Here is a 16,493-nt window from a genome sequence, read left to right as displayed (position 1 = left end):
TGTGTGTCTTTGGGGAATTACAAAAATAAAAAAAGTTAGAGGGCACTGGCAACTGCTGGCATTTATTAAAATTAATGTAACCTCAAATTAGCATTTGCTTTATGGTTAATTAAATCCACTAATTAAAAATTCCCCTATACCCACACAATCACACATAAAGCGTACACCCACATACAGACGCACTTAAAGGCAGGACAAATGAAGCTTGATTTAATTTGCGCCGGCTGACCTGGCGCTTAAATCCCCACAGCAACAAGAGTCGAGTCAAACACAAACCACGTATCCTGCTGAAAAGTATTCAAGAAACCGATTGCCCACCTGCTCCCTCACAGAAAGGGTAAACGGTGTGCTTTCGAGGCAGGGAAGCCTGCAGTACATTCACATGAAGCATTTGGGTCATTTTCGAGCTTCTATGAGCAATTTGCTGGTGTTTTCCTGTCTGAAATCAAGTCATGTCCAATTCATTCTTCCCCTTTGACCCACTAGTCCCTGTATGCTTGATTTGGCCCGAGTATCCCCTTTTGACCCCGATGTCTGAGTTTGTGTGGTCGAGCCAAATTCCCGGCAGCTCTGTAATGCTTCAGGAGATTAGCCTGCTCAGCTGAGGCCTCCCGGCACCCGTGTGAGTATGTGTGTGTGAGAGTATGCGTGTGTGGGGGGGGCTCAGACGAAAAGGAAAATAGGTCAGCAGTCACGGCGAGGAAGCGAGGTGAACGCAGACGATGCAGTCCGAAAGGTGGGTTAAGCGGGGTTAGAGACCAAAACCCTGAGACAATCCCCAACAGGTGTGGGCACAAGGACAGAGCTGCGTGACACTGAAAACAACCAACATCTCAAATACATATTAAAGGAACAGTGCTTGCCAATAGAAGTGCCAGTGTAAGATGGTGATGTCACTATGTTACTGAAGTTAACAAAGGAGTCCAATGGAGGCGTTTCAGGGGGAGAGAAATTCCCTCTGGAGACAACTTTGGGAGTTTAGCCTTTGCAGACCATTCGCATGCACAAAACCCTACAGTATATAACACACTACAGGAAAGGGAAATCCACAAATAGCATAATAGGGCCCCTTTAAAGTGGGCAGCGTCTAACAACAGCTTAACTATATCAAAACATCTGTTTATAAACTCTCACACAACTTGAGCAGTATGATCCAAGTCTCATTTAAACAGATGTATGCTCACTACTCTCCGAACACATGTATGTCACGTAACCTTTCTATTTAAAAACACTTCCTCGTTAACAGTGTCATGCTTGCGCAGATGCAAAAAACTATAAGTGTTATAAATAGTAAGGTTTGAATGAAATGCATGTGTTTGAGAAGTAGTGAGCATACGACTGGATACATGAGACTGCTGTGTTAGTTTTGAGTTTGTTTGATTTTTATAAAATGTAGCTGGTGTGAAATGTGGCCCCTATTGGCTAAAATTCATTCAAACTTGTCTCTGTTTTTTGAAGAGTTAAAAGGTAACGGAGGCGAGTTATTTTTCCTTTTACATGTACTACTATCTGTAGAGCTTTAGCCGAACAGAACAAGATCTCTTGCAGTTACAGCACTGAACATTTTACACATCTACTGGGATGTAACGTTTTGTGAAATAGAAGTGTGTTTTTACTCTGACCTTAACTGCACATTGACAAGCAAGCATTATATCTTTTGGGGTAAAAGAGCCAAGTTTCCTACTGCTTTCCAGGAAAAAATAACATTTAGCAGAAACATTTTGTGGTCCCTGCCGTGCAGTCCGCTACAGGAGCTAGATGGATTTCCAGCAGAAACTTTCCAGGTTTACTTTGAGTCAGACTGGAGTGTTTTTAGAGCTTTTTGGAAAACTGTTAGGAGTACATGTTCATTTATTAAATAAACTAGATAAAAAGTTCACGATAAAGTTATGGTAAACGTAACTTTATAGAGTTTAAAAACCAATTCATTACAATATCCCTATCCCAAAAACTACGTGCAGTGTTTTCTCAGCTATAACTCTTGAAACTCTTAACTCAAACTACACATCTCCATCGAAGCATGTTTTTGCATGTGTGTATTTGAACTGTGACTGTACTGTATATCAACATCAGAGTGAAACCTGCATTTTCCCTAGAGTATTCATAAATGTGCCATTTTCCAACAGCTAACATTTTTTCGTGAATTTAGGAGAAATATACAAAGTCAAATACATCAAGTTTAGGAAAGAAAAACACCATCATTGTGTATCTAGGGTGTTTGTTTTCCGATGAAAGAAGAGGTAGGGATTTTAGCCTTTGAAGACATTTAAATGTACAAAACGAATATGACACACTACAGGAAATAAGAAACCCCAAAAAGCTAAATAGGGCCTCTTTAAAAATGTTGATTTCATTTTCCACCGGCACAGCCAGGCCTGCCTGAAGTCGCAAGGAACTGTCTGTTTGTTCTGTATCAAGTGTAAGCAGGGTCTTTAAGGGCAGTTACGACACACACAGACAGATCCACATGAGTGTGCAAAAGCGCAGACGAGTTCAGACAGATTACTGCATATGTAAAAGCGCAGGAACACATGTGATGAAGAACATATGGTGCATGCAGCGCGGACACGTAGGCAGAAAGAGGGGTACTGAGCTGTAGGCCCGGCAGCCTAAGCCACTTGGGCCTAACAGGATTAGGAGGCTGGGTCACTACAGGGCGGCTGGCGGAGGCTCAGAGGCCAGCTTTCCGTTTGGGACACGGAAACAAACTGATCCTTTATGTGCCGTTTAAAACACATCTGACTTCCAGGGGTTGCAACCAGGGTGGGAAATCACCGCCTGCCAAACACGGGTTGATTTTGGAAACGTGTATCCATTCAGCAGCGCCAGACCCAACCATTACAGTTCCTTTATATGCATTCAGTGCCACAGGGGACATAATGCTGGGAACAAGTCATTAAAACAGCTGCAGGTGTATGCTGGGGATGGATTTGGAAACATTATCCTCCGTTTAACTTCATGGCAGCTCACACACGCTGAGTCAAATCAAATCCAATGTTGTGCCAGTGAAGTCATGAATGTGGTGATTTCCACATTTAAAGTTGACAGAATAGTGCTTTTGTATTCTGAGGAAACACGGTCATGTTTTCATCGATCTATGCATCTAACCGTCAGCAAGAAAGAGAAAAAAGCTCATTTCCTAAAAGTGTTACACCATTCTTTTAAAGAAAGTGAAACCTTTGGAAAGTGAAAAAGAGGAAAAATGCAGCTACAATAAGTTGAATATTTGAATATCCCCATGAAAGCCTATAAAAAAAAAAAGGTGGATGATTGATAAAAAATAAACACTTTTTTATATTTCCAACAAAACTGTGCTGATGTTCTTATTTTCTTTTCTAAAAAACCTACAATGATTGTCTTAAAAGTGGCATCTCACCCAGACACACACTGTCTGAGAGGCTTATGTGTCTAATGGAGTGTATCTGATCTTGTTAAAGAGAGTGCTGATGAACACACACACACACACACACACACACACACACACACACACACACACACACACACACACACACACACACACACACACACACACACACACACACACACACACACACACACACACACACACACACACACACACACACACACACACACACACACACACACACACACACACACACACACACACACACACACACACACACACACACACACACACACACACACACACACACACACACACACACACACACACACACACACAGGGTACTCACGTTTAAGGAAGCGGTTACGGACCCATTTATTTTGTTTGCGGGCGTAACGCCTCGTGGCAATCTTCAAAGCTTCTATTCCTAGAAAGAGTTGAAAGCAGGCCGTTAGAGATGAAGGGGCGATAGGAGCTAAATCTTTAAATGGATTCTTCAGTCCACAAACGGGGAATCTGAATCCATCTCTGGGACTTTCATCACTTTATTTCTGACCTTTATCTTTAAGCGCGTCTCTCTCCTGCTGGGTGCTGCTTTCAGGAGCGGTCAGGAACTCATGAAACTCCTTAAAACCGATCGACTGGAAAATCCCACGTTGATAGTCCTGACTGGAGAGAGGAGAGGAGAAGTGAGAAGATGAGAGGAGAGAAGTGAAAAGAGGAGACAAGGTGACACGAAGGAATAGGAAAGGAGTAGAGTTGAGGAAAGGAAAGGAAAATAGTGAAAAGGAGAGAACATTTGGAAAGGAGAGGAGACGACGTGAAGGCAAAGGAAACGAGAGTAGATTTGAGGAAAGGAAAGAAAAAGAAGAGAGGAGAAGACAGGAGAAGGAAAGGAAAGAAAAAGGAGGAAAAGACAGGAGACACAACAACGAAACAAAAAGGAGAAGAGGGGAAGACATTAAAGAATAGGAAAGGAGATTAGATTTGAGGGAAAGAAAAGATAGGAAAGGACAGTAAACAGGGAGAGGAGAGGATAAGAAAGTGAAAGAGGAAATGAGAAGAGGAGTGAAGAAGGGGATGAAGAGTGGAGAGAAAAGGAGAAGACACAAAAGGAGGAGAGGAAAATACATTAAAGAATAGGACATGAGATTATTTGCGGGAAAGAGAGGAAAGGACAGTAGGAAAGGACAGTAAACAAGGAGAGGAGAGGATAAGACAAGAAAGGAGATGAGAAAAGGGGAGAGGAGAGGAGTGAAAAGAGGGGAGCCAAATATGGGGAGAGGAGAAGACATTAAAGGATATAGGAAAGGAGATTAGAAAGAAGGAAAGAGAAGATTGGACAGTAAAAAAGTAAAGGATAGGAAAGGCAAAGAAACAAGAGGAAACAAGAAGAGAAATGAGAAGACATTAAAGGAGAGATGAGAAATTAGGAGAGGACAGGAAAAAGATAAGAGAAGAAAATAAAACTTCCTCCATCAATAAAAGAGCACAATGTTTCCGTGTCCATCTTGAAATTTCTAGACACTGGGTGGTGACTCATTTCACCTTCTCTCCTTCTCCTTCACTATCTCTCCTACCCTCCCTGATTGAAGAATATCAGTCTGAGCAGATGTGGGGCCCTTTGGGGGACAACGTGACAGAATGACATTAAGGGAAGTGAATGGCCCGACAGAGGATCCCCAGGGGTCCGAGTATCCTCACCGGAGTGACATGAGGTCGAGAGGAAGCCCACAGGATACCTCCACGACAGCAAAGCCAAAATATTGACTATCAATGTCACTCCGTTTCCCCGTAATTCCAGTATTACTGTCGGTCTCAGATTGTAGATATAGCTCCTCAGTTGGTGTGCGTGTTGAGTTCACTGACCTTTTGGCATTTTTCTGTGTACCTCTACCAGAAAAGGTTCTACGTATAACAGTTCACTTTACAATGCCTCTTTGGATTTATTAGATTACATTTTACTTTAATAAAAAAACTGCAACTACTTTGCACATGTATATAATACCTTATATTCATTTGTTTCTGTTTAAGGGGTAGATTTGATATAATCCTCTTATTATTCTGCATTGCATATTCTTTAGATACTCCATTGATATATATATATATATATATATATATATATCTCGCTTCTACTGTTGATATGTTTACATTTACAGTTTATTTTTGTTTATTATATTTTAATTTTCATTCAAATCTGAAATCTAAGGAATTAACTAGGCAGTTTTCCAAGCACATTTACAACAGAACCAAACTTTGGCTCGTATGACATCCATAATTTTTTTTTTTTTAAAAAGGGTTTATTATCCTATCATCAATATCATGCAGTGCCCAACAAACACTGGTAACCAAAAACTGGTAAACAAACACTGGTAAACAAACTAGGCCTATCCCGAATACCATTTTTCGGGCTCCGGATATTCGGTATTAATCAGCAGCGAATATTCGGATATTCGGCGGGCGCGCGGCTTCAACACGTGTATTTCGGTTTATTCAAAGGCATTCATTTTGTTATTCTACAGTATTGTTGTTTTATAGTTATTTGTTCATTTAAATAACCCAATTTATGTTCTTTGAAATTGAAAATGATATTGTGTTTGTTACTTTCGTTGCAGTTGTATATATGTCTTAATTTGGCTTGGCTTCCTATTTTGTATGGACATGCTTTTACTCTGAAGGAGAGTAACGGCCCGTCCACACACAGGCATGAAAAAAATCTTTCAAAGCTTCGCCCATTAACTTGAATGGGGTGACGTAGAAGATTTTTAATCTTCGCCGAACTGCATTGTGGGGAGCGGAGCATGGCTTTGCAAGCATCGAGAGCATCAAAAGTTGAGCAATTAGACCCTCCAGAAAAACGCGATTCTGCGATCGCAGAATTTACCGCATAATCAGCAAAATGGCGCAGATTTTTAAAAGGCCGCATAATCCCCGCATTTTTCCACACAAAGTTGAGAAGCACTCGTCTTGACGTGACGTCATCAGCTCGCGCATCACAGAATGTAAACAACACTGTATAGAGTGAACGTGTGGAGCTCACACGATAGAGAAAACACCAAGATGAAAAAATCTAATCCATCTCATTTACCGACGAACATTTCTACTAAAGACCGGGCAAAAAGTGGGGGGAAACTATTCTGCACCCCGTGCAACTGTGTGTTGGAGCATAAGAGAAAATCGACGTGACGACCCACTTTGATTCATTCAAACATTCGAAAATGCTTTCTGCTGCTGCGGAAAAGAAAGCCAAACAACTCACATTCACCGAGGCATCAACCTCCAAAACCCTTTCGAGGGCTACAAGAAACGAAGTGAGTAGCCTACAAGATTGAAGCTGGTCAGATAACGAACGAGTAAATGATAACAGAATGAGGCGGAGAAGTGTGTGTGTGTGTGTGTGTGTGTGTGTGTGTGTGTGTGTGTGTGTGTGTGTGTGTGTGTGTGTGTGTGTGTGTGTGTGTGTGTGTGTGATTAAAATAGCCCAATTGCTTTTACAATAAATAAACATTGAATGGGTTTAATTGAATAGTAAAGGGGTTTAACGTTAGTGGCAGGTTGTGTTTGAGAGAGAATAAATAAGACAGCCCAATATTTTAATTTTTTTTTTTTTTTCTTTCGGATATTTAGCATATTTCGCAACTTTCCACGTATTTCGCAACTTCCCGCAATTTCACCGCATAAAATCACATAAAAACCCTGCATGTTTAATCGCATAATCAAGGATTTTAGCCCGCATAATCAAGGAATTTAGGCCGCAAATCAAAGATTTTTGCCCGCGTTTTTCTGGAGGGTCTAAGCAATGTTCAACTTTTGATGCTCCCAATGCTTGCGAAGCTGGCATCAGCCAATCAAATCCCGTTTATGCAAATCCCGCCAGTGCAAGCGCTAGCCAATCAAACCGGGAGATTCATGTGATTGGTTGTTGGTCGCGTTGCTCGCAAAAAATCGCCAAGCTTCAGACACGCCCAGCATCAAGATTTTTCAAGATTTCTTTCATGCCTGTGTGTGACACGGCGGCGTGTTGCCGCTTCAACGCTTCTGCCCGTTCACTTTGAATGGGGTGACGTCACGCTTCGCCAAACTGCATTGTGGGAGCGATGCTCGCTGCAAAAGTTGAGCAATGTTCAACTTTTGAAGCTTCGACGGAAGCTTCAGCCAATCGAATCATATGCCAGTACAAGCTCTAGCCAATCAAACCGCTGCTTGTGTGTCCGGGGCGGGAGATTCATGTGACTAGTTGTTGGTCGAGTTTCAGACACGCCCGCCGGCAAGCTTCAACGCGCGCCGCTGTGTGGACGGGCCGTTAGCGCTGTTGACAGTGTTAGCACGCCCGGAAGAGGCACAAGCTCTTATGTTGATATTGGAGATTTCAATAAATTCAATTTAAAAAAAAAAAAAAAAAAGAATATCCGATTTGGATATTCGGGTACAGCCCTAAAACAAACCCTGTTATTGATGACAAACCAAAACAAGTGTCTCTGTCTCCCTGTCCTCATTATATAGCAGTTAGATTTGATACTGAAGAAAAAGGATGGAAATCACTAATCAGGAAAAGACGTGAGAATAAATGGTTGCTTTTATATATATTACACAATCATTTGATTATTATTTATTATTCTAGGTAAGGATTTTAATATGGCCTTAGACGGATACATTGTGTTCTTATAATGTTCTCGTACGTCTTTTTTTCTTCTTTTAACTAACTTTGATTTACAGACTTGCTTCTATGTAATTTTTTGCATTTTGACCTTTAATTCGCTTTGATGCTGATTTCTCTCTCTTTGTAAAGCACTTTAATTGGCCTTTTAACACCCTGTAAAAACCCACATAATAAAAAAATACAATGACTATTCCGGGTCTGTAACTTAAACTTGTAACAGAAACAAGAGGAGGAAATAACCAAAAATAAATGTGGCTAGACGGGTAGAGACAGAAATGTGAGAATAGCCACAGAGCACAGGAAACGTAGAGTGAATGGGGGGAGAAAAAGAGAGACGTAGGAAGGGAGGGAGAGGTTTGACCTTGATGTCTGGCCACAGCAGCCAGCCAGAGAGGGAGACATGAGGGCAAAGGAGACACAGACAGAGGGGGGAGTAAAGTGCTGGGGTGATCAAATTGCTGAGAGGGCAATAGTGACAGAGATGGAGGGAGAAAGGGGGGAGGAGGAAGAGGAGGCTGGTGCAGGAGGTGGGATGGGTTGATGATGGAGAGGAGGGACGGGAATTGGCAGCTTCCTGGGCATCGGTCCACCAATGCATCAACTCCCCGCAGCCACACCCCATCACACACACACACACACACACACACACACACACACACACACACACACACACACACACACACACACACACACACACACACACACACACACACACACACACACACACACACACACACACACACACACACACACACACACACACACACACACACACACACACACACACACACACACACACACACACACACACACACACACACACACACACACACACACACACACACACACACACACACACACACACACACACACACACACACACACACACACACACACACACACACACACACACACACACACACACACAGCTCAGCAGTGTATCATAGCTGTATCAGCTATACTGAAGCCTGCCTGCATGTGTAAACATCTTTCAAGACACAAAGAGCACATAGAAAGGTTTTATTTAAGTATTGTTGGTTGTTAGGGGTGTCAATCTATTTCATAATTTTCTTCAAAATAATTCCAGAGATCCAGTACAAAGAGGGGCTGATTCAAACATCTACTGCAGTATCATTTGTATTTAATGTGTGCTTGCCTCTAATTAATTTGTATGATTTTTTTCTTTTTTTACTTTAGCCTTTTAGCTGCTCTGTACCGATGCTGTTGTAATGCTGTAAACTTCCCACAATGGGACAAAGGATTTCAGATTTGAGTCCACTAATAATAATGCATTGTGGCTTGAAAACTGAGTAAAGTGTGTTTAACATTAGTTATATCAGCTCAATGTAAACACATAGAGGCACATTTAAGACCAAAGATGACCTTTTTTCATGCTAATTCTGTACAAATAAACGTTTTATAGTGTTCCTCAATTCTCGGTGAGTAAGTTCAGGCAAAACAAAAATGGTAACTTATCAAATAAGAACTACATAAATAATATTGGTAGGCGTAAACTAGATTCCCTTTTTTATTTTGAAAAAAAAAAAGTGATTTTCAACAAATCCCACTTTAATGCTTGACATAAGCTTTGATTTGGTGTGTAGCAGGGAAGGGGAACCTCCGGCCTCCGGGCCATATACGGACCGTGAGACCATTTGGTACGGCCCTCGAGGTAATTTATAAACACGCAAAAAAGACAAAAATGACACAACACAAGCCTAACGTGTCATCACGTGGTATATGTCTCGACTGACAGTGCTGCCGGAGAGCACCAGAAATTGCAGTACCCATAAGGAGCCGTACAAATGCCGCAGTTTCTGCGTGGCTGTGTCTTTAGTTGTAAGCCCAGTGGCGATCTGTTCATCTGTCATACTGATCATACAGTCAATAACTTTGTTGTTATTAGCATCTGGTTAGCTAGCTATGCTAACGAATTTAAGAAGCTTTTTCTCCAACCAGTGAGGTAAAGGCACATCTTTATAAAAAAATAAGAGAATAAAGTAAACAGGTATAAAATACTATATGACTAACAAAAAGTTGTTATTAATAAACAAGAATACAGTTTGAAAGGGGAGTGATTTGTAAAATATCCTTAAAGAAAAATAAAATCTGCTTACAGTTCCGTTTCATATGGGTGTTGAGAGATGTATCCATAGATCTCTTAATGTTGCTCTCAAAGTGCACCAGATTGATGCTTTTAACTTCAACATTTAAAAAAAATCTTCCCGGGGGAGCATCCTAAATCCATGATCCACCCCACACAGAGCAGGAGGAGTGACGCAGCTGCAGTGTGCTCCTGGTCATGAGGTTTACTGTAGAAAATGTTAGAGACAACGTTGTAATTGTGTGAAAATCAGACAATCAATCCTAATCATATTAATATTATCTTCCAATAGCATCTCTAACAGACCACATCGTGCTGTGAGTAATTTGTTCCAGGGCCACCAGGATGTCCATTCAGTGCGAGGCCCTGAGGTAATAAGCAGCGTCCACCAGACTCCCCTGTTAGTGCTAATGTCCTATTGAGGGGGCTTATCTCGGCAATTATTAATAATCACTGGACATCCTGGAGAAATGCCAGTCCCATCTGAACCAAACTAGCAACAGTGTGGGCCAGATCTAAATTGGTCTGCAGGCCTTTGGGAAACAACAGCGCACAGAACGGAGTGACCTGTCAGAAATAAATAACTGCTGGACCCAGTTGACTCCGCTGCCCTGCTTGCATGAAAGAGAGGAGGAACGTGTGCAGCCTGAATGTCTGGATCACCCATTTGGATAGGAGGATGAGAATGTGATCTTGGACTGGTTTTACAGACATTGGATCCTTTTTAATGCGCAATAACGATGATGCGACAGGAGCCAGAGCCAAGTATGACGTAGCTTCTTGGCCCATTTAACAGATTGCAGATCCCACTCCGTCACTTAAAGTCGGATGTTGCCGTTAAAAAGGTTGTAGAGTTTCTTTTAGAGAAGGCTTGCCAGAAACACAAGCAATACTGTATGACGCACATGTTGGCTTTGGGAAAGGAGGAAGAGCAACATTAAAGGGACCCTGATCTGCTAATTTCAAGGTTCATATATGTATTCTGTGCATCTACTGTGACATGTCTCCATGCTTTAATTCTGCCTCTTTTAAACCCTCTGTCTGAAACCAGAGCCCTGTCTGCTCTGATTGGTTGGCTGGCTGGATTGTAGCCTTTGCAGACCTTTAACATGCACAAAAACCTAAATAACATTGTACAGGAAGCACAAGAGGGCCTCTTTGACGAATAGGTGTTAAAGGGGAACTGTTTTTTACACATCAGTCTGTTTGTAGGGAGTATTATTTACATGTGTATGTTTTTTGACGCTGCACAAAGTCTAACACGGAGGCGTGTGGCGCAGTGGATAGAGCGTTGGTGTTCGGATCAAGGGAGCACAGGTTCAAACCCCATTGCAGTCAGCATGTCGTTGTGTCCCTGAGACACTTCACCCCAAATTGCTCCTGTGGGGATTGTCCACAGTATTGAGGATGTAAGTGGCTTTGGATAAAAGCGTCTAACAAGTAACACGTGATGTAATGTAACAAATTGCCTTAGGTTATGTCCCTGCATCGGAAACAATAACTATCTGAAGCAATGACAACATTTGAGAGCACTATCAAAATAACAACTTAGCATCGGGTTGATAGTGTTTCATCAGGATGGTAGACATGTTCTGCTGCAGATCAGTTACCTGCAGTGTTGTGCTAGTTACTGAAAACCAGTAACTAGTTACCATTACTAGTTACTTCATTTCAAAAGTAACTCAGTTACTTTACTGATTACTTACACCAAAAAGTACTTTTTACTGTGAACAGTAACGCATTAGTTACTTTAAAAAAGGCTCCCATTAATGCCCTTATAGCCTTCATTGCAGTACTGTTATTGCATTGGAGAATAATACAAATCTGTTGATCAAGAAATAGCAATAGAAATAGTAGAAACAGCCTGCATGTGTTCTACAACATACCGTGCAATGGCTTTATCAACTTTTCCCTGGCTAGCAGTCCCTCGGTTACAATCCAGCCGCTGTTGCTTAGGTGGAGGTGGGGTGGCGTCGGATGAGTCTGGGTCTGTGGTCTTAGCTACTAGCTTCGTCCCAGCATGTTGTTTTCAACAGATTTGAATTGCTGTTTTGGGCAGTAGATAGGATCTTTGACCCGCCAAGACACAACTTACATTTAACTAAAACGTTATTTTCTTTGTGCTCGACAAAAGTGAAATAGTGAGAATACCTCCAGGCGGAGAAACTCGACTTGAGCTCCGCAGCCGCCATGATAGTCTTGTTAGTAAACACACAAACACGCCCACAGCGCGTCTCCGCATGTGACACAGGAAGTATCTTAGTACATTTACTCAAGTACTGTACTTAAGTACAGTTCTCATCTCTGTTCGCACCGCTCACCAACGTCTGGGAGCCGAGACTATATAAAAAAAATAACGGAGTAACGCACCATGTAGTAACAGTAACTTAGTTACTGAATTTGAAAAATAATGCGTTAAAGTACTAGTTACTGCCAAAAATAACGGCGTTACAGTAACGCGTTAGTCCCAACACTGGTTACCTGTCATCCTGGACTTTCTGCTGATTGAAGCGAACATGGAAGTCTCTGAGCTCATCTATGAGTCCAGCAGACAACATCTCATCCACACGAGAATCCAGCCGCTTGTCTAGAGCTGGAGGAACACAGAGGGAGAAATATAACAATTGCACCAGCTAAATAAGACAGATCAATGTAGAACATTATCTAAACTATTATAGCTCTTTAGCAATGTTGCCATTGTTGTTGTTTGAATAACAAGAGCTGCACAATTAATCTTAATTATATCAAATCGCAAATATTCTAATTGCAGGAAGCAGAATATTTGGGTATTTATGCGTTAAAAATAAAAAAATTGCGAGGCTGCAAATATTTCCCAGCCAACACATTTAATTCTATATCCTTAAAAAAACATATTTGTTTGGTACAGATCCCCTTAAAATAATCAAACCATAATGATAATGAGACAATAATAAAAAAAATGATAAACCCCTCCAATACCATGAATCATATCGCAATGGCAAGATCAGTCAAAAATAATCGCATTACTTATTTTTCCAAATCTTGCAGCTCCAGCAAAAACAGTGAATTGAAATCCAATGGAATCCTCACCTTCCATGTCAGCGTGCAGCCAGAAGATGCAGGGGTCTGAGTATCTCAGCGGCCCCCCGAGCCCATCGCCCCCCTCCTGCCCCCTCTGCTCCTGCAGCCAGCGGGTATGAGAGACGCCTGTCATCTCGTGGATCTGAAGACTCCTGTTGATAAAACACATAGCGTCAGAGATGTGGTTAAATACATCACTTAGTCAAGTCTCGCACTGTGTTGAAACAAGCAAAGCTACTTCCTGTTTGTTATTTGATGTAAATGATCTGAGTGAACCCCCCCCCCTTTTGAGGCTCAAATCAAGAGGCTAGTTTGAGTGTTTAAAAGGATTAACACACCCCAACACCAATTGAAACGACACAAAGCGGGAAGAAATATAAGATAAGGGATGAAACTAAATACATCACTGCAGAGTAGCATCCGTCTATTCCGCACACAGTTAACATTCAGCCACTAAATCTATTTTCGAGATGCTGAGATTCAAATCCAAAGCAGCCCCTTCCGCCGTTCCTCGCTGCTCTGAGGTTACGGAGAAAAGATTATTCCTGTCGCCTCCTGTCATCCAGAAGAACAGGGTTACCTAACCTGCTCACACGGAAGACCAGAGTGCACTGACTGCTACTCATCAAGCCGTGTGTGTGTGTGTGTGTGTGTGTGTGTGTGTGTGTGTGTGTGTGTGTGTGTGTGTGTGTGTGTGTGTGTGTGTGTGTGTGTGTGTGTGTGTGTGTGTGTGTGTGTGTGTGTGTGTGTGTGTGTGTGTGTGTGTGTGTGTGTGTGTGTGTGTGTGTGTGTGTGTGTGTGTGTGTGTGTGTGTGTGTGTGTGTGTGTGTGTGTGTGTGTGCAGATGCTCGTGCTGTCAACCGACACTGCGTGGAGTCCATGTATTGTGGCTGTCAGCCTGGGACAGAGCGAGAGCCCTTAAGGACCTTGTACAAAACATGAGGAAACTCAACAATATTCGGAACACCCACGAACGCTACATTACCCAAAAGGTGGGAATAGCATTTCTCTATTCTATTTTTTATCAAAATGCTGCAGTAACAGCGCCAGTAAAGTACAGCTGCCAGGTCAAACACATGAAGCCGTTTCTGCAGTTTTTATTTAAAGGAACCGAGACATTTCCAGGCCCTTATTTTTAATTACCAGCTGTATCACCTGGATATCTTGCGTTTGTCATTGGGGTGCAGCATGGCTGCCATTTTGGGGTCAACCTCCGCCAGTCGTTTGTGTAACTCTCCTACTCCCAGTTTCTCCAGCTCTAGCTTCCTGTCCAGAGCCCCATCTCCTCCATCCACAGGCGCCCTGGTCTCCTGCTGTGAGACACATTTCATTTAGCGCTTTAAAAACCAAATCTGCCTTTAAAGAGCAACTTCCAGGTTAAAGACACCAGTGAATAAATGTGTAGGAAAATGATGAATACACTAGATTTAAAAAAAAATATACAGAAATATACACTACAGTGACATCTGGCGTCGTTTTTGTAAGAAATGTTCACTTCTGCATAAAAAAGCCTCGGCACGTGACCTCCCGCGTGTGACGTAACATGGGGGAAACAAGGGGGAGAGCGGCCGGTGTAACGTATTAATAAACATGGATCCCAATGCTAGTTTCGACACAGAAGAAGTTGAACATGAATATTCGAATGCATATGACGAACCACAACCTTATAATTATGAGCCTGCTAGGCGTCCAAGAGACCAGGAGCAGCCAAGGATTAGAAGAAATCACAGCCATCGGAGAGAAATTGAGCTGTGGTGTGAGGAGAACCAGTGGAGAACTGGGCAGCTATCTTGGTGAGGGACCGGCGTTAGCTACAGAATGTTAGCTAACGTCACATCACAACATTTTGAAGTTAGCTATCATATATCAGGCTATAACTAAAGTAGCATTGATAATATAGTAACGTTACTGGCAGGACTGTTGATACTGATCCATAACAGAAACTAATGCGCAAGTATCAGCCGTATCTCGCATTACCTAATGCAACTCCACACTACGGTGCTGACCGGAGGGGAGACGCGAGATACGGCTGATACTTGACGATCTGGCGGAGAAAGGTTGTGGAGCCTCCGTTGATATGCCGTTGTAAATGGCTTGATGGAAAGCAGGTGTGTAGTCGGGGAGGTTGCACAGCTGATTGCAGCAGGTGATTGGAGGTTGAGCCGGGAGCCAGGAGTGACAGCCGCCACGCACACACAAACAACACAGACAGGGGGAAACAAACAAACACAAAGGAGACGGCTGGAGCAGTACAGCCACCACAGCGTTACCTAATGCAACTCCACACTACGTCTTACGGTGCAGTGTACCGGAGGGGAGAGAGAGCAGCGAAGGGGGGAGAGAGAGAGCAGCGAAGGGGGGGGAGAGAGAAGTAATACGTTTTCCTGATAAAGCTGTGGAGAGTACGTGCTGCAGGGAGGTGGATGCACAATGCACCCAGGAACGAACGCTAGCTCCGGTCCTTTTTACTGTGGACTCGATGTCCTGACAGGCTGGTATTTGTGCAACCTGCACAAACACAATACTGCGCCATGATTACAAATGGTGAAATACAATGGAAAACTACCGAAAAATACCAGCTCACTAAAACACAACCGCTCAACTCAACGCAACTACTAACTATACCCGCGGTCAGAGAGCGGAGATGTTTCCCCTGCGTGATGTAATATGACGCGTTTGACGTATGAACTTTAAAAAAAGCCGTTTTTAGTAGCAGAGCTCAAAATTGCTCCTTTCCCTCTGAATTCCTGCCCTTATGTCTCGTAAAACATATCAAATCCTACATTCACTTTTTAATTGTAATTTTCAAGCAAGTTTAAGTATAAATGTAGAAGAAAAAAAACCTGCAAGATGCTCTTTAAAAGCTGCTCTTAAACTCCTACTTCCAGATCTTCTAAAGTGACATGTCATGAAAAACTGTCTTTTTCAGTACTGTGCCCATTCATAATACAACCAAGTCATTTTTTGTGTTATCTCTAGATTAGAAAAAAAAATGACATTCAACAAACCATTTAGATTTGTGTATGTCCACTAAGGGCTTCTTCAACTTTTGCAATGATGCGCTATATTTTATTCTTGGAAGCCAATCTGATCAGCCTGGGCTTTTCCAGGAATGGGGCTTGGAGGGAAAAACGCTAAAATGAGCTCGATCAGAGACACAAAATACTATTTAAGAAGCTAAGCAATAATCATCCTCGATAAATTGCAATGTAAGAGCAGCATGAAGAAACAGCTCTTAAAAATCACATCTTGGCAACTGACAAATAAATCAAGGTCACACTTTATTATCACTAAACGCAGACTTA

The 16,493-nt window shown here is 42.3% G+C and overlaps 1 protein-coding gene across 2 annotated transcripts in view; it reads right to left on the bottom strand.

Annotated features, from left to right (window-relative positions):
- Positions 1-16,493, bottom strand: part of trit1 (tRNA isopentenyltransferase 1) — a 40,166-nt gene that overhangs the window by 5,385 nt on the left and 18,288 nt on the right. Inside the window, exons 4-8 of one of the 2 annotated variants that reach the window (XM_079655016.1) lie at positions 14,344-14,501; positions 13,198-13,340; positions 12,610-12,721; positions 3,921-4,033; positions 3,714-3,791 (exon numbers count right to left, since the gene is read on the bottom strand). In XM_079655016.1, coding sequence (XP_079511142.1) covers positions 3,714-3,791; positions 3,921-4,033; positions 12,610-12,721; positions 13,198-13,340; positions 14,344-14,501 — 604 coding nt within the window. The remainder of the gene's footprint in view (positions 1-3,713; positions 3,792-3,920; positions 4,034-12,609; positions 12,722-13,197; positions 13,341-14,343; positions 14,502-16,493) is intronic. The other variant, XM_079655017.1, reaches the window with a different exon arrangement.

Source organism: Notothenia rossii, assembly GCF_949606895.1.
Source record: "Notothenia rossii genome assembly, chromosome: 10".
Classification (NCBI taxonomy): domain Eukaryota; kingdom Metazoa; phylum Chordata; class Actinopteri; order Perciformes; family Nototheniidae; genus Notothenia; species Notothenia rossii.
This window is presented reverse-complemented; position numbering and strand designations above follow the sequence as displayed.